General features: G+C 46.1%; 1 protein-coding gene and 1 long non-coding RNA gene across 4 annotated transcripts in view; one reads left to right on the top strand and one right to left on the bottom strand.

The window, feature by feature from the left end:
* The window catches only part of Armc9 (armadillo repeat containing 9), a 122,174-nt gene that overhangs the window by 28,315 nt on the left and 76,378 nt on the right, over nucleotides 1-17,481 (top strand). For all 3 annotated transcript variants that reach the window (XM_076914870.1, XM_034521624.2, XM_034521623.2), the window contains exons 10-15: nucleotides 2,041-2,075; nucleotides 4,749-4,860; nucleotides 7,049-7,141; nucleotides 12,131-12,221; nucleotides 14,168-14,291; nucleotides 16,051-16,190. In XM_076914870.1, coding sequence (XP_076770985.1) covers nucleotides 2,041-2,075; nucleotides 4,749-4,860; nucleotides 7,049-7,141; nucleotides 12,131-12,221; nucleotides 14,168-14,291; nucleotides 16,051-16,190 — 595 coding nt within the window. The remainder of the gene's footprint in view (nucleotides 1-2,040; nucleotides 2,076-4,748; nucleotides 4,861-7,048; nucleotides 7,142-12,130; nucleotides 12,222-14,167; nucleotides 14,292-16,050; nucleotides 16,191-17,481) is intronic.
* Nucleotides 8,396-17,231, bottom strand: LOC143434822 (uncharacterized). Its single transcript, XR_013104613.1, has 3 exons — nucleotides 17,015-17,231; nucleotides 15,394-15,557; nucleotides 8,396-8,520 (listed from the first exon to the last, which is right to left on the bottom strand). It is a non-coding gene; the product is annotated as an uncharacterized LOC143434822 (long non-coding RNA).

Genomic DNA, 17,481 nt, shown 5'->3' with positions numbered 1-17,481 from the left:
TGGATAGTGAGGGGATAGACATTACCCACAGTTTATAAAGGTCAAGGGGAAACCCTGTGTTAGGATGAGGTGTTTAATTTTAATTGGGTATGAGCCAAAGGCAGGTTTGATTGCTGGACTTCAATCCTTCTTTGATGGCTGGGCCTTGATAGTCAGCCTCAGGAGGAGGAAGACTGAGATAGAAGTCTTCTTTAGGGAGGGGTGAGTTTTATTGGGGCAACTACTAATGAGTTGATATTATTGACTTAAAGATTTGCCTTTGGTGTGTGTATTACTGTAACATTGTAGCAGTTCCATGTCCTCACTTGACCCAGGTGGCCTCCTGCCTTCCTGTCCTGCTGTCTTTAATGTGTGAGATGAGGTGTTAGGTGAGTTCTCCAGATGGTGTCTCAGACCTGTTTCCAAATGGCTTGATAAGTTAATAATAGGAATAAGTCATTTATTTAGTCAAAACACTGAAGGATTAAAACTGCTAAGAGTATAGCTGGATAGTAGACTGCTGGCCTAGGACTTGCAGGGTCCTGGGTTCAGATCCCAGCACTGCAAAAACTATTATAACATATATAGTCATGAGGCATTTAGAAGTGAGGCGTGGCCGGGCCATGGTGCGTGCCTTAGATCCCACCTCTCAGGAGGCAGAGATAGGTAGATTGAGGCCATTCTGGTCTACAGAGTGAGTTCCAGGACAGCTAGGACTACATAAAGATACCCTGTCCTGGGGGGAAAAACAAACAAACAAAAAAGAATTGGAGCTCGAATCTGGAATCCGTGGTCTGTAGACTTGGCCGATGGAAGCCGTCAGAACCAGGGTCGCTGGCAAGACCACTTCCTTGGTATCCATGGGAGCTTTAGAGTCTCTTGGGACAGTCTCAAGCTGATTGGGTGTCTCTAGATGCCCAGTGTTGGGACATGAGAATAAAAATTTCAAAAATTCCCAAAGGAGAAAGAGTCCCTCTGTGTCCCTCACTGTCAAGGAATTGGTGACACTTGATAGGTGTGGCGCTGTTCTTTCCCCTGCGGTAGCTTTTCTCCCCGTGGGTCTGCATTATTCTACCCTGTTCTTTTTTTTTCTTTGTAAACTGAGGGTGCTAGGCAAACAGTCTCTTCTTCCTTGTCTTTTTAAGGCAGTTTCAAACATAAATGAAATGAAATATTCACATCTAACAGATAGATTGAAGAAATAAACAATCCCACAGGCAAATAGAATCAGTAGGAAACCCCAGTACCAGTGCAGCCCATTCTCAGTTTTCTTTTTCTTTTTTTTTTGGGGGGGTGGGGGTGGGGGTGGGGGGGAGGGTTGAGACAGGGTTTCTCTGTGTAGCCCTGGCTGTCCTGGAACTCACTCTGTAGACCAGGCTGGCCTCGAACTCAGAAATCTGCCTGCCTCAGCCTCCCAAGTACTGGGATTAAAGGCGTGCACCACCACCGCCCGGCCTCAGTTTTCTTTTACGTTTGGTGTGTGCTGTCAGACACGTGCCTCATGTCCAGTTTGCTTATTCCTCTGTTTTCCTCTGATTTAATTCAGCAGTGCTGATAGTGACAAAAAATAAGGACGTACACACCACAGGGCCATGTGAGGCAGTGTGCTGTCTGGAGAGGAGGTGATAAGCTGGCCTGCACACCGTGAGGGGGAGAGGCGAAAGGGAATTGTCATTGTTTTCTTTAGGTACCTGTGGAGTGGAGTTTGGTTTGGCACAAAATGACATTACCTTGTACTTAAAGAGAAATATCTTACTAGGAAAAAAGAATGTAAAAATCCAAACTGCTTCTGTTCTCCATGGTGTCTATGATTTGATGGCCCTAAGTGTGGCTAGGAGATCCCAGTGGTTTTCATTGCGTTTGACTTAAGAGTCTCAAGGGCAGTTGACTGACACAGGCCTAGTGGTATATTCCTTCCAGGTAGTAGCTTTAAAATCATATATGCTTTAGGGGGGCACTGAACACTTTGCAAATGGCTGCTTATGTGCTGTTAGAAGGGGCTTGGCTAAAACTCTACTGTCATCCTTTAACACGGTCTGTTTGTTCCTGTCCCCTCCTCAGGCCTCAACCATGTTACGAGCCTCCTTGGTACCTGAGTAAGTAATCATTTTTCGGAGTTTTCATTAATTGTGTTTCAAAATTGTATTTACTTTTATGTGTATGGGTGTCTTGCCTGTATGTCTGTCTGTACATAACCTGCATGTGTGGTGTCTGCAGAGCCTGGAAGAAGGCCCTGGATCCCCTGGTACTGGTGCTCCAGATGGTTGTGAGTCACCATGTGGGGCTGGGAACCAAACCCAGGCCTTCTGGAAGAGCGGGCAATGGAGACCTCTCCAGCTCCCTATTTGTATCTATATGTAAAACTGAAATTCAAGATAGATTTACTAAACATTCAACTACATGTGGCTAGGAAAGGAAATACCAATGATTATAAACTGTGCTGAACCAGAATTACCTTTTAACAGCAATTCTTACAAGATGGCATGAAATAGTAAAAACAAACAAACAAACAAAATAAAATCACAAAACCCAGCAATAACAACAACAACAAAAGTTGGCTTATTCCAGTGATATTCTCTAGAAATGAATTCTGTCATTCCATAGTCAGCCGACATTGCAGTGTCTTAAGTCCCGTGTCTTCTGCTGGCTCACACTGTGACCACATCCTCGGGTAGCTTTGCCTATCCCCAGCTTCCCTATTCAGATGAGTTAGGCTGTCACCACAGAGGTGTGTGACATGCATACCTCACCAGCTACGAGGAAGTGGGAAACCTGACCGTGGTTAACGCTCTAGTTTAGGCACTGGAGCATAGGTTCTGGTTAACCTCGAAGTCGGTGATTGTACTCACCAGTCATCAGAGAGATGACTCAAGCAGAGATGGCCACAACCTGCCTGTCCCCTTCCTGAGTCTCCCATGGTCTTGCCACTTCATGGCAGTATAGCACGATTCACAAGCACGCTAGCCTGGTTAAATCCCACCTCTGCCGCCAGCCGTGGTGCTTGGACCTTCTATGCCTCTGGGCTTCTGCTTCTTTACGGTGAAACAACAAGAGTGGTAGTGATTGTCGTGAGGAAGACTGTACTGTACACTGCTAGACAGTGGTTGTAAGCACTCTTTGAATGTCTTAGTGACTAAGGGCAGGGTCACCTGCAGAAAACAAGGGGTGGGTTTGTGGAGGATGGTAAGAGGACATGGGAGGAGGCATGACCCGATTCCTTGATCAGTGGAAGAGTCCTGGGCCCCTTGGTAATACTCCTAGTGGGCACGCATACTCCCCTAGTCCGTGTGTACAGCCCACTGAGAGCCGTTCTCCACCCTTCCCTCTGGAGGAAGCCCCAGTTGTGAAACAGAGCCAAACTGGGCTTTGCAGTTTCTGGGGAACAAGGACTCGTTCATACTTATTATTAGTATCTTTTTTTTATTGTATAGCCCAGGCTGGCCTAGAATTTAGATTTAGTCCAGGCTAGCACTGAACTTGCAGTATCCTCCTGTCTCAGCCTCCAAGTTAGCCAGCGTACCCAGCTTGTTATAATAGTCTTGAGATGTAAAAAACTATTTAAGAATTCTCTTTTGAAATGCATTTATTTTTGTGTATGTGTGTGTTCCAGCTTACCCGTGTATATACCACATGCATGGCTTGCAGAGGCCAGAAGAGGGTATTGGTCCTGTCAGTGTTCTGTGTTCTGTGGGTCAATCAAAGACAGAGGGGGGTGCTCCGGAATGTAATTCAGGCTCTAGACAGCAGGGAGGTCTAGCCTCAATGAATCAAACCTTGATCAGCCATGCAAAGACATTTTTATTGTTACACAAAAGTTGTTTTGGGGGGACTTAAAACTAGTTCCTCATCCCAAAGTCCCTAATCTAATCTATATTTCCTGAAGGAAACCATCAGGCCTCTGATGTTCAGTCCCTATTGTACAGTGTTTGCAACATTCTACAGTACCAGACATTCCAGGTGCCTGGACCGCCTTGTGACCGAGGTCCTGCAAAGGCCATAAAGCTCCTTCAGGAAAACAACTATAGATAACAGAAAACAGTCTCTGTTTTCTGCAATGATTTCTTCAAGATCAAAGTACTTCCAGAAAACAACTGTCATTGATGTCTACCCCAGAGACAGTGAAAACGCAACTGTTTCTTTCTAAGGTTTACCCTAGTGATTCTACTAGAATTCCCACCACATCTGAAATTAGGGTTTCAGATGGTTGTGAGCCACCGTATTGGTACTAGGAATGCAAGAGCAGCAAGTACCCTTAACTACTGAGCTGTCTCCAGCCCTCCACAAGACTTCCCAGTGTTAATATTTTACACAAGCCCTGTGCAGTTAGCAACCTCAAGAAGCCAGCATGGGTTTAGGGCGTTGGGCTTACGTGATGTTACGTGACGTAGCCTGTAATCACTGTGCTTGGGAGGGAGGGTCAGCTGGGCCACACAGTGAGACCCAGTGTGAACACAGAAACTAAAACAAAACCTAGTATGTAATTTTTTTCTTATTATGTAAGTAATTCATGCTTATTACAGGAAATTTGCATGCCATCGAAATCTAAGAAGAATTAAATTTAGCTACATAAAATCCACCCAGCATTACAGGCAGGGCTGATCTGGCTGAGGCTGAATGGGGGCCTGGACAATGGGATTCTGGGAGCTGAGTTGGGTGGCAGTTGAGTCACCTCGGGATCCTTCAGTCTAAGCAGGTGTCCTGATGCTCAGGAGATGTAATGGAATCTCCTTTGCCCTTTTCTTTCTCTTTGAACTTTCGGTGCTGAGCAGGAAGCTGAAGGATGTCCCGTTACTGCCCTCCCTGGATTATGAGAAGCTGAAGAAGGATTTGATTTGGGGGAGTGATCGCTTGAAAGCCTTCTTGTTGCAGGCTCTGCGCTGGGTGGGTACCTTCCCCTTGAAGTTAAAAACAAAAAACAGAGGCAAACGCCAGCACTGCTTTTCTTGGCTGGAGACCTGGTAACTTGGCTGGTATCTTGTAACCCCCGTACTAAAAATCCCTTCCTGCCCCTGCCACCACCAAGACCTGAGGTAAAAAGCCTCTCCAGCCAGGTGTGGGAGCACTTGCCTTTAGTCCCAGCTCTCAGGGGGCAAAGGAAGCTAGGGTTCTGTAAATTCAGGGCCAGCCTGCTCTACACAGCAGGAGCTAGACCAGCCAGGGCTACATAGTAAGACCCTTCTCTCACTCCCAGCAAGAAAATCAGTCCCTGAAATAGGGCTTGGCCTTATTGTGACACATTCTATACTGTTGTCAGTAACTGTTGCTTTCATGTGTTGTGTGGCTGCCGCCCCTGTCATCCAGCACCTACCTGGTCAGATGCTATATTCAACTTGGGGCCTGCGTTTTAATTGGAGTATATAGGCAAGCCCAGCCAAACTCCAGAGAGCCCTGGGAACAAGTACTGATTGTCAGACACACTAGGTAGGCCTCAGGACAAACACTTACAGGCCTCATCTGGGCTCCCATTCCTCCTCAGTCTGGGTTAATTGGAGCCTAGGTCAGTCTTCAAACATTCCAGACCCCTCTACCCTGAAGATTTTTGTTTATATGAATTTTATCTTAACAGTAGTTACAGTATTAGAAAATTAAAACAGAAAACTTAAATATTTATCATTCCCTGTAGAATAAATAAATGGCATGTCACCATAGATAACAACAATTGTTTCCCTAGACAACAAAGCAGGTGAGAAGAATGTCGGGCATCTTTGTGCCTGCCTTCAGCATCTGCCTCTGGCAGGACTTGCCAGTCTCTGAGAAACTGATTAAGGGCGTGGCAGAACCCATCTACTGTTAGTGTGAAAACAGAGTGTCCCCCTGATCCCATGATGCCCAGAGTTCTCCGAGCCACACTTTGAGAATTATTTACCAAAGTCATTCACCAAACAATTCTTTCTCACTCACCCCAGAGTAGTGTCAGGCTCCTTGGTGGATCCCCATAGTTCAGAGAACCCTGGGACCAGAATTTTTCAAGCTACATCACCACCCTTGAGTAGAAATAGTCCTCACTGGTATTTAGCATCTGGAGGTACATCCTGCCTGGCCTCATTGGGAACTATGAGGAATCCTGGGGGCCCAAGGGGAGAACCCCATGGTCTCTGCTCTGGTTATAGGGAACTGTTGACTAGATGGGTAAGCAGGGAGAATGATCAGCAAGGGCTGCCCAACCCTGGTTTGCTTGTGTTTGCTCCTGTTACCACACCCACCCTGCTTGCCCAAGTTTACCACCTAGCCATGGCTCAGTCCATATATTCCCTGAACCTCTTGCTGAGAAAGGGCTTCTCTTCAAGGAGAAAACTACACTTTCTTCAGACAATCGGGAAAGGCTTGCTTTGCCTTTGTTTCTTTCTCTCCTGTTCCCCATCCAGCCTCATGATCCATAGTCATTCCCCACGTGATGTTCTTGGCAGAGTCCTTTAGCTGCCCCATCCTCTGTGGTGATCTGTCAGCTAGCAGCTCCCGCCTCCCTCTGAAGGCCTCTCCCCCTCGTGTCCGTGGTGTCTGGCCTAGTCTTTGTCCATGCTACACACAGCAGTCTGTGTTAGGACAGGAGAGAGCTGTGTACCTGACATGAGTGATGTGCTCCCTTTTCCGGGAAAATAAACACCCTGAGGTTCAGCATCGGCTTCTGCCTGAGGCCAGAGGGAGGGAGAAGCTGGTAGCTGAGGGATCACCACTGAAGAAGGGACTGCCGAAGGACTGTGCCAAAAGTCACATGATGGAATTACTATGGAGCCACATACTTCCCACTACAACTTCTTCCTTGTAGATATTACATGAATTCATATAGCAACATAACAGATTGAATGCCTTCCCAGATTCCAGCCAGCTAGCCAGCCTCTCTCCCATCTGCCTCCCCACCCTGTTGCTCATCAGGTCCCCTTGGATAGGGCCATTGAGAGCTTTCTGCAAGGAGCCTGGGCCCCACTCTCTGAGCTAGAGTTCTCTCTGAACACCTCCCCACCCCCCTACCCCCCCCCACACCTTCTGTCCTGCTGGTTGACTGTCTGCTCGCTTTTCATGGTCTAGCTCTTCCTGGGTAGGAATTTGTTGCTTTTATTTTTCTTTGCAGCGCTTGACCACATCCCATCCTGGAGAGCAGAGGGAGACAGTCCTGCAAGCCTACATCAGCAATGACCTCTTGGATTGCCACAGCCATAACCAGGTGAGTAAGAGGCAGCCAGGCCTTCCGTGGTAGGGAAGGCCCTCAGCAGACTGAGGCTTTGGTTTCTCTAGGCACTGTCCGAGGGCTGAGCTTGCCTGGCATTTCCTATTCAGCTGCCTGAGGGTCTGTGTTCACCTCTTGACCTACTTCAGTTCTGGAGAAGATTCCCAAACAAGCCAGATGGCCTGATGCTCTCTGCCCCCTTTCTGTTAGTTTTCCTCTCCCCTTCTTCCTCCTTCCTCCTCCCTCCACCCCCTTCCCTCCTTCTTCCTCCCTCCTCCCCCTCCTCCTTCCCTCTTCCCTCTTCCCTCCTCCCTCCTCCCTCCTCCCTCCTCCCTCCTCCCTCCACCCTCCACCCTCCTCCCTCCTTCCACTTGAATGATGCTCCATTTTTAGAGTTCACAACTGGTGTTGCATTGGTGGGTTTTGTCAAATGCTACAATCTCTGTAGCCATGGAAGGATGTAATTCCACTGTGTTATTTGGTGTCTTGGTGTTTGTTTTGGTGTTGGTGTTAGGGTCTCACAGCGTCCAGACTGGCTTCAAATTTACTGTGAAGGCTGAAGCTGACCTTGACCTTCTGATCTTCCCAAGTCTACAGCCTGAATGCTGGGGTTGGAGGCTTGTTGCCTGGGCCTGGCTTATATATGGTGCTAGAAATGGAAGTCAGGGCTTTGCAAATACTCTACTAGACCAGAACCCTACTGACCAGGCTCATCCCAGCCCTGTTTTCTTTCTAATTATTTAGTTATTTGTCTGTCTGTCTGTCTGTCTGTCTGTCTATTTTCTTGTTTCTTTTAGAGGGAATGGTTTAGAGTTCTCTGAAATTATCAAAGAACTTGTAGGGTTGGATGATTCCTTGGTAACGCTGATCCTGGGTCACCATAACTCCAAAGTGGATTGGCCTCTTCAGAGGCAAAATTGAGCTGGCTGGCTAATTGTTTCTTCCTTAGTAGTTCTCAAATTTAGGGTGTGGCGTTGCCAACCTGAAGGTCTCATTAAGATTTTACAACAGGCAGTGGCAGCGCATCGACCAGCTTTAATCCCAGCATTTGAGAGGCAGAGGCAGGCAGATCTCTGAGTCCCAAGGCCAGCCTGGTCTACAGAGAAAGTTCCAGGACAGCCAGGGCTACATAGAGAGATCCTGTCTAAAAACAAAACAAAACAAAACTTGTGCTGGAGAGATGGCTCAACTGTTACAGGTCAGGCTCATAACCAAACATAGAAGAAATAGAACTTTTCAGCACCTTAGAAGCTTCTGGGTTGCAACCCCTTTCCTTTCATAAAGAAATAGCCACCGAGCAAGCGTACCATTAATTCCAGGATGAAGGAGACAAAAGTCTACATAGTGAGTCCAACATAGCCAGGGGTACATAGGTCCTGTGTCAAAAGAAAAAAAAGAGAAAGAAAAAAGAAAGAAAGTGAAATAGTCACTGTCCCAACTTTTAAAAAAATTATAGTACAGTACAAATAATAGGAAAATGAAAATTACCATCTTATCCATTTTTGGAGATTGAGTGGGGTGTTCTTTTGTTTTTAGATAGGATTCTACTTTGTAGCCCTGGCTGACCTGGAACTTAGTACATAGAGCAGGCTAGCCTCAAACAGAGATCCACCTGTCCCTGTCTCCAGAGTGCACCACCATGCCCGACCATCTAAGCCATTTTTTAAAAGAGATTTGCTTATTTTTATTTTGTGTGTATGAGTGTTTTGCCTACATATATGTAAGTGCATTATGTCCATGCCTAGGTACCGTCGTCCAGCGGCAGTGTACCTGAACAAAAGCCATGGTGAACTGCCCTGTTCTTTGACTGTTTTGTCATCTGTGAACCAATGTGTTTAATGAGGGTAGCCAATAGGAACACAGGCACCTTAGTAGTGCTGAAGAAAATGTCTCTCCTCCCCAAACGTTAATTGCCTAAAAATTCTCAGAGGGGCAGGATCTTGTAGGTACCCTCCCCTGAACTGTCATTTTTTTTAAAAAATTGAGGTTTTGGCTTGTTACTCCAGCAGGTCTCAAGCTCCTGGGCTCTTGGGATTCTTGCATCTAGATCTCCAGCTTAGCTGGGACAGTGGGCAGCAAACCAGATCACCTAGCTTTGTGTTTTGGCTTTTAAGCCACTTGGTTTATTTCTAGTTCTTCTTGAGGACACTTCTGTGAGGTGAAAAGATGGTTCTGCACTGCAGGATGCAAAAGAGGAGTTGGGACTTCATCAGCACAGGGTCACGTTTGTCCAGATGTGGACAAGAGTCCAGGATGACCACATCAGGAGTTTTATATTGTTTAAAAGTGTGTTACGTGGGCCAGAGAGATAGCTCAGCAGTTAAGAGCACGGACTGCTCTTCCAAAGGTCCTGAGTTCAATTTCCAGCAACCACATAGTGGCTTACAACCATCTGTGATGGGATCTGATGCCCTCTTCTAGTGTATGTCTGAAGACAGCTACTGTGTACTCATTTACATAAAAGTGTGGTCCATAGCATGCTGTCCTGTATGTGTAAAGCTCCAGTCAACAGAAGATAAGCAGTCTGGAAGCTTAGATGCACAACCTCTTCTGAGAACTTTAGTTCACAAGAGGTTGAGAGCTTTGAGAAAAAGATATACGTTCAACAGAAATGACATAACCCTGTTCTCTCTTGTAAATATTAAGTAACTAAATTTATTAGGGAAAGGTGGGTGCTATTTTATAGTCATGCCCAGATTTGCACACAAGAAGTAAGTGGTGTAGCCCAGGCTGTCTACTACTTTAAAGTCAAATATCTAAAGTAATTTTGATTACTTTAATTTAATTACAAGGTGTGATGGTGCTCACCTTTAATCCCAGCACTTGACAGAGGCAGGTGGATCTCTGTGAGACCACAGCCAGTCTGGTCTATACGTAGCAAGTATCAGAACAGCCAAGACTACAAAGAGACTCTATCTCAAAAAATAAAATAAAGTTAAGTATAACTTGAGAAGCTAGTGCAACTCCTACCAGGGGAAGAGGGGAAGAGATTTGATATCCAGACATGCCTACTATGTGCAGAACACTCTGTTATGGGCTTCTCCATAAGAGTTTGTGGTTGGTCCTTATACCACCTTGAAACGTGGGCATTACAACTTGTCTTTTGCAAGTCATTAAGCAGAAGCTCAGAGTTGAAGTACAGTGTCCTAGCCTGGTTTCATTTCTGTTGCTGTGACAAAAGAAACTTGGGGGAGAAAGAGTTTGTCTTAGCTCACAATCCACCTTGGCCAGAAGATTGAGGCAGTAGCAGTGTGGAGCCGCTGGTCGGATCCACAGAGAGAAAAGGATGCTGGCTTATGCTCAGCTCAGCCTCACTCTCAGAGCTCGGGACCCCTGTTCAGGAGCTGGGCCTGCCCACACTTACAATGGGACTCTCCTTGTAAGTCAAGATAATCCCCAGAGGCTCCCAGAGGGCAGCCTGATATAGAAGCACCACACTGAGACTCTCTTCCCAGTGATTGTAGACTGTGTCAAGTTGACAGTTAAAACTAACCTCCACACACTGTGAGAGATTCAAAATGAGATCTTAAATCAGGCACTAGTGACACACACACACACACACACACACACACACACACCCCAAGGTTAAGAGTTAATGCATGTTAGAAGCCAGGAGAGAACTGCTGTTCCACACCCCTGGGCTGTGGAAATGTCACTTCTGGACTTGGTTACCTCTTAACTACATGCTCGCTGTGAACACTCACTGGCTATACCCTGGTGACCCGTAAGTTCTCTGTACTGTTGTGCTACAGTGGAAATTTGCCTAAATAAAGATGGTACAAGGACAGTTGGCATCTTGGGGGTGGGCATGTGGTCCTCTCACTCGGCCTGGTTTAGTTGGAGTCCTCTATATGAGGTCCGGGCTACCATTCAGGAGCTTTGCTTCTCCAAACTTCTGTTGACTCTTCCTGGCTCATTCCTCCTGAACTGATGTCTCTCCAGCCTCCTCCTCTTCCTCTACTTCGACACCCCACTGCTTTCTGAACACAGGGGTTTTGAATACTCTACTGCCAAGTTACATAACAGCTACTAGGTTTTTTGTTTTTAGATTTTATTGTTTTTATTTGTGTGTGTGTGTGTGTGTGTGTGTGTGTGTGTGTGTGTGTGTGTGTGTGTGAATGTTTGCTTGCCTGTATATATGTGCACCATGTGTATGCTATGTCTGAGGAGGTTTAAAGAGAGCATTGGATCCCTTGGAATTGAAGTTGTTCGTGGTTGATAGCTGGCTAGGAACCCAACCCAGGTCCTCTGCAAGAGCAGCAAGTGCTCTTAGCTGCTGAGCTATCCCTCCAGCTTTGTAGCCATTGGTTTTTGAGAGTATTTCACTATAGCTTACGCTGACCTCAAACTGGAGACTGTCCTGCCTCTGCCTCCCGGGTGCTGGGGTAATAGGTATGCACTATGACTTCCCCTCTACGTTTCGGTAGCTTCCTGCTGGTGTGGACTTGGTATGCCCCAAGACTGAGACACTCTGTGCTGCCCTCAGGATAATCCTCCCTCCCTGCCCCTGTGCTGCAAGGTCACAGGAGTAGCAGAATGCAATGTAGTCATCTTGTTTCTGTCTTCTGTTTATCTGTCTGTACTGTCCCTGGCTTTGTTCCTAGCTCTCCACCTTTTGAGGAATAAGTGGTGGAATAAGTTGAGGAACAAGAGGATTTGTCCTTTCCCAGTACTGTCTTGTGATTGACCTCAGGGTCTGCGTCCTGTTTCTAGAACTATGCTATTAACATTTCTCATGGTATTTAATCGGTTCTTCAGAATTTGTGTCTTAAAAAAAAAATACATTTACTATAGTCTCGCCATGTTTGGAGGGGCCTGAATTAAATGTGTGTTTCTCTCATCTGGAAAGCCATCAATAGTAGCAGCCAGAAGCGCCCTGCTATTCTAGTTGCCGGTGGTTTCCTCATCAAACCAGGCAGAGGGCCATCTTTCCCTTCCCCACCCCCAACCTCACTGTTTGTCTCTCTCACCGGTTGTTCCCTGCAGAGGAGTGTGCTGCAGCTCCTGCACTCCAAGAGCGAGGCTGTGCGGCAGTACATGGCCAGGCTCATCAATGCCCTGGCATCCCTGGCTGAAGGTGAGACGATGTTTTCCTCTAAGCAGAGCAGCCCTGGCAAAGCAACCCAGCGTCCCTGTAAAATGAGTGTTTTCCAGTATTGCTTAAAGTAGCCCGAGTCCCCTGTTTCATTTCTAACATACCTTGTGAAACAGATTTTCTCGCCTTTGGAGTTTATTTTATAATACATAAGATTTTATAATTCTTATTTAATTTTTTAACTGTATGATAGGTAATACTATTTTTTTTTATAATTCCTACTTGCCAATATATGTTTGGTGAAACAAAGCTTATTCTAGCAAGCACTGTACCATTTCCTTCAGTCTACAAAGGACTTGAAAGTTTCAAAAATAATGAAACATTATTCCTGATGGGAACACCAAGTGCTGCCTATCTCAATTCTGCCCAGCTATAGGCAGTAGGCATCTTTATTTACCAATGAGGAATAACTTGGGGGCAAGGCCACATAGCATCGCTTGCATCTAAGCACAGACTCCCATCTCTGGTCTTGGGGGCCTGCACTTAGGATTACAGCACATAGCAAATGACCAAGCCTCAACACAGGCCATTCTCAGGTGCAAGAGCTCAGCTGGTTATGCTTGGTGACCGGATATGGATCCCTAGAACCACTAACATGTCAGACATGGGTCCCAGTATTCCTGGGGTAAGATGGGAGACTGAGACAGAGTTGTCTATGGGACAGCACTATGCCAGAACAAGAGAGACCCTGCTTTAAAATATAGTGAAAGGAAAGATCTGACATCTGAAATTGTCCTGTGACCTCCATGTATATCTCTTGCCTCCCACACTCCCCCATTCACAAATGTATTCATTCAAATATACCCAGGATCGTTTCCTTTGATTCTTATTTGTTTGAGTTTGGTTTTTTGTTTTTGCATATTTGTTTGTTTTTCTAGACAAGGTTTCTCTGTGTAGCCCTGGCTGTCCTGGAACTCACTCTGTAGATCAGAACAGCCTTGAACTCACAGAGATCTGCCTGCCTCTGCCTCCTGAGTGCTGGGAGTGTATGCCACCACACCCAGCCCCATTTGAGGTATTTTAAATACCTCAAATGAATAAAAGGAGTTTTCAGGTAATGAATAAATGATACCAAGTTTATTTAATTCATTATTCTATTTATTTGGCAAACATTTATTATAAGCCAGCATATGCACTGAGATCCACTCATCTAATCATCCTGTTTAAAATTAATATCTGAGCCAGGCAGTGGTGGCACACACCTTAATCCCAGCATTTGGGAGGCAGAGGCAGGTGGATTTCTGAGTTCGAGGCCAGCCTGGTCTGCAGAGTGAGTTCCAGGACAGCCAGAGCTGCACAGAGAAACCCTGTCTTGAAAAACAAACAACAACAACAACAATAATAATAATAATAAATAAAATATATATATGTAAAATTAATATCTGTCAATGCAGAAACCTACAAACATTTAGTAGTGACTTTAAACTTACTAAGGTGTCTCAGGTAGGGCCTCTACCTCCGCCAGGCCCTGAGCATGTCTAAAAGGGACAGCGGAGTGTGCCAGAGGCAGTTGTTGGCTGCCTCTCTGTGAAGGCTCACAGCATAGCTCCATTCCTCTTTTTCCTTGGCGGTCCTTCAGGGTTAGGTGTCACACACTGTGATGATGGCTTATGTTCGGCTTACAGGAAGAAACTCTTTCTATTGGCTATTCTGTCAGTCTATCACTGATTGGGTAAACTGTTCTGAGACAGGATGCCCCGATGTATGTGCTAGCCTGGCCACAAACTCTCAGTCCTTCTGCCTTGGCTCCACTAGTACTGAGATTACAGGCATGAACCACCACACCTGACTCGGGGAAAAATACACTTTAATAGTTTCCTCTAGAACTTTCTAGTATACCCTATGTAGATCTTTACTAGAAAGTGACCTTGGCACATATCATTTAATTCTTTAAATCTTTCCTGTTTTCATCTCTGGCACATTATTAGGTCGCCTCTACCTGGCCCAGAATACAAAGGTGCTTCGGATGCTGGAGGGAAGGCTCAAGGAGGAAGACAAGGATGTCATCACTCGGGAGAATGTCCTCGGGGCCTTGCAGAAGTTCAGTCTCAGGTGAGGACCATACCATTGGTCAGTTTCTGCCTTTGAACTCAGGCTGGTGTGTGTGTGTGTCTGTCTGTCTGTGTGCTGTTGTTGTTGAACCACCACTCACTTATTACTTAATTGTAGGATACAAATGGTATCTTTCTGCTAACACTTAGGAGAAGTTAGATGACTTTCCAGGCTACAGCTGGAATCTTCTGTCTAATCTAAGCTCTGCTGTTCAAGGCTGCTGGGGGTAGAGGAAGACATTACAGTGAATGCCAGTGCCTTCTTCTAGCTAGTATCCGGTCATTAGTGCCAGGCAAGTGCTTGGCTTAGGGGTAAACCCCTATAGTGAAGTTGCTTCCCATTATACATTGTGTGACCAATAGTTCTGTGGGAGTCTTGACCTGGACCAGGCACGACTTAGAACTTAAGTCATGTGCTTTTTTTTTTTTTTTAAAGTATTTCTTTTAAAATATATGCTATGTATGTGAGTATTTTGCCTGAATATATTTATATCCATATGTGCTTGCCTGACGCCCTCAGAGGCACCTGTATCTGGAGTTACCATGAGCTACCCTGTCGTTGCTGGGAAGTGAACCTAGATCTTCTGGAAGAGCAGCAGGTGATCTTAACCACTGAGCCATCTCTTCAACTCTTCATGTTCATTTTTTACTAGATCTAGTGTGGTCTTAAAACACCTTAGGTGTTCTATTGAGAGGCAGAGGCAGGTGGAGCTCTATGAGTTTGAGGTCAGCGTGGTCTACATAGTGAGTCCCAGACAGCCAAGGCTACAGAGTAAAACGTTATTTCCAAAGTAAAGTCATTTTGTTTTATACATTTGACTGTTTTTCCTGTGTGTATGTTTGTGCAACGTGTGTGTGCCTAGTGTTACCCATATTAGAGGTCAGAAGAAGACATCTGATTCCCTAAAATAGGGTTGCATATGGTTCTGGGCTGTGATGTAGGTCCTGAGAACTGAACCTAGATCTGCAAAACCAACAAGTGTGTTTAACGGCTGAGCCATCTCTCGCCATCATAAATGGCCAGGCCTGGCTTTCACAGGTCTGCAGAGTTCTGCAGCCATCGCAGCCTAACTGTAGCTCATATTTGCCGTTGACTTACTTACATGTGTGTACTGTGGTGATCAGAGGATGATTTGTCAGGATCCGTTTTCTTCTTTCGTTTTCTGGACCATCGTGTGGGTCCCAGGGATCAGACTCAGGTCACAGAGCTTGGCTGCAGGTGCCCTTACCCAGGAGCCATTTCTCCAGTCCCAGTCTTAGAGCATCCCTGTCGGTCCAGAACAAAAGTCTCCCACTGATTGTCGCCACTCTCCATTCCTTCCCCAGCCCTAGGCAGTCCCCTGTACCCTTTCTGAAGCTCTACCTATCTGTGCGTGTCCAGCACATGGAATCATGTAAGATGTAATCATGTGAGCTTCCCACCCCCAAATTGAGTTTGTTTCAAAGTAGTATTTCTGAGACCAGTTGCCTGGGTCAAGTAAACCAAAGCTATTGATAACATTTACATATTTGAAGTAGCAGTCTGCTAATTTTAGATATTGAAAAGGAGATTTTCAAAGCCCGAGGCCTTCTTACTGCTCAATCTTTCATTAAACTATTGTGTCCTTAAAAGGTAGAGAATTTTTATTGTCCCAGTTGAATGGACTTCACAATAGGCTGTTCCTCAGAGTCTGTTTTTCATAGCTCCGTTTGATCCCTATTTGCACCCTGGACCACTCTTCCTGGCAGTTAATTCATCTAATAAGGTTGTTTCCTCTTAGGCGGCCACTGCAGACAGCCATGATTCGAGATGGCCTCATCTTCTGGCTGATCGACCTGCTAAAGGACCCTGACTGCCTGTCTGACTACACATTGGAGTACTCTGTGGCTTTGCTCATGAACCTCTGCCTCCGCAGTGCAGGTGTCACAGCCCCCAGGAATCCACGCACACCCACTCCTGTATACATGAACCTCTGTCTCCGCAGTGCAGTTGTCATAGCCCCCAGTAATCCACACACACCCACTCCTGTATACATGAACCTCTGCCTCCGCAGTGCAGGTGTCACAGCCCCCAGTAATCCACGCATACCCACGCCTGTAGACACATGTCCTAGTATGGAGGATGGATGGGCAGAGACCTCCCCATATATTTACATTCCCAGTGAGCCCAGTAGAGCTTGCTTTCTGTCTCCTGGAAATTTAGGACAGGGGTGAGTAAAGCATTTCTAGCTAGGTATGAAGCTAGCAGTCTCTATGCAGTTTTGTATGTATGTGATGCCCTCTGGAGAGGAAAGGAAATCCATTCTCATCTTGGTTGTATTTTTCAAACATAGGAAGTTAAGAGTTATGATCCCTGCCACTGAAGACAGAGGTATGCTCCCAGCAGCCTCTGGGATTAAGTTGGTGGCAGAAGCACTGACATTAAGTCATGCTGCCTGCTCATTATTCTCCATCTCCAGGAGATGGAGGTTCACATGGGCACCACACACTGCTTCTCACCCAATGGGAATGTAGCTCTGTTGGTAGAATGCCTGCCTAACACAGTCCCCGGCACCACAGAAACTAGGCATGATGGCACATGCCTCTAACCCCAGCACTCAGAAGGCAGAGGCAGGTGGATCGGAAATTTAAAGTCATCCTTGGCTGTACTACAGGTTAGAGGCTGCTTGGGCTGCCTAAGACCTTGTCTCAAAAACAAAAGCAAACGGAATTCCTTTTTCCCCACAAACAAACCAAAATACTCACCTACTCAATGGAGACGGGAGTTTTAGCTTCTGTATACACACATCAGACACTCTGTCACTTGCCGTATGAGATGCCTTAGAAGATGTACTTGGTCCAGCTGGGCTGCCTCCATCCCCTAGGGTCTGTGAGAAAGGAGGGCAAGAAGCTGTCTGGCTCAGCTGCTTGTCAGTCGGTCCCCACCTGCAGGGCTTCATGCCTGAGCCAAGCATGTGCTGTTCACCATGTAAGCGACTGCTGTTCAGTCTTCTGCTCTAAGAATAGCCTGTGCGGAAGCCCCAGCTCTCAGCATGCTTGTCAGATCCCAGCCACCTTTTCCTGTCATCAGCTTGCTTGTGGTTTGATGATGTCTTTGGTGATACAGAATGCCACAGAGAATACTCTGACTGTTGTCAAGGTCCTACCAGCTTCTGAGTTCTTGAGGCTTATGTGGGCTTACTTAATTCTGTACCTCCCTTTTGGTCAGATGC

The sequence above is a fragment of the Arvicanthis niloticus genome, chromosome 17, assembly GCF_011762505.2.
Source record: "Arvicanthis niloticus isolate mArvNil1 chromosome 17, mArvNil1.pat.X, whole genome shotgun sequence".
Classification (NCBI taxonomy): Eukaryota; Metazoa; Chordata; class Mammalia; order Rodentia; family Muridae; genus Arvicanthis; species Arvicanthis niloticus.
The sequence above is the reverse complement of the archived record's forward strand: the minus strand, read 5'-3'. Positions and strand labels throughout refer to the sequence as shown.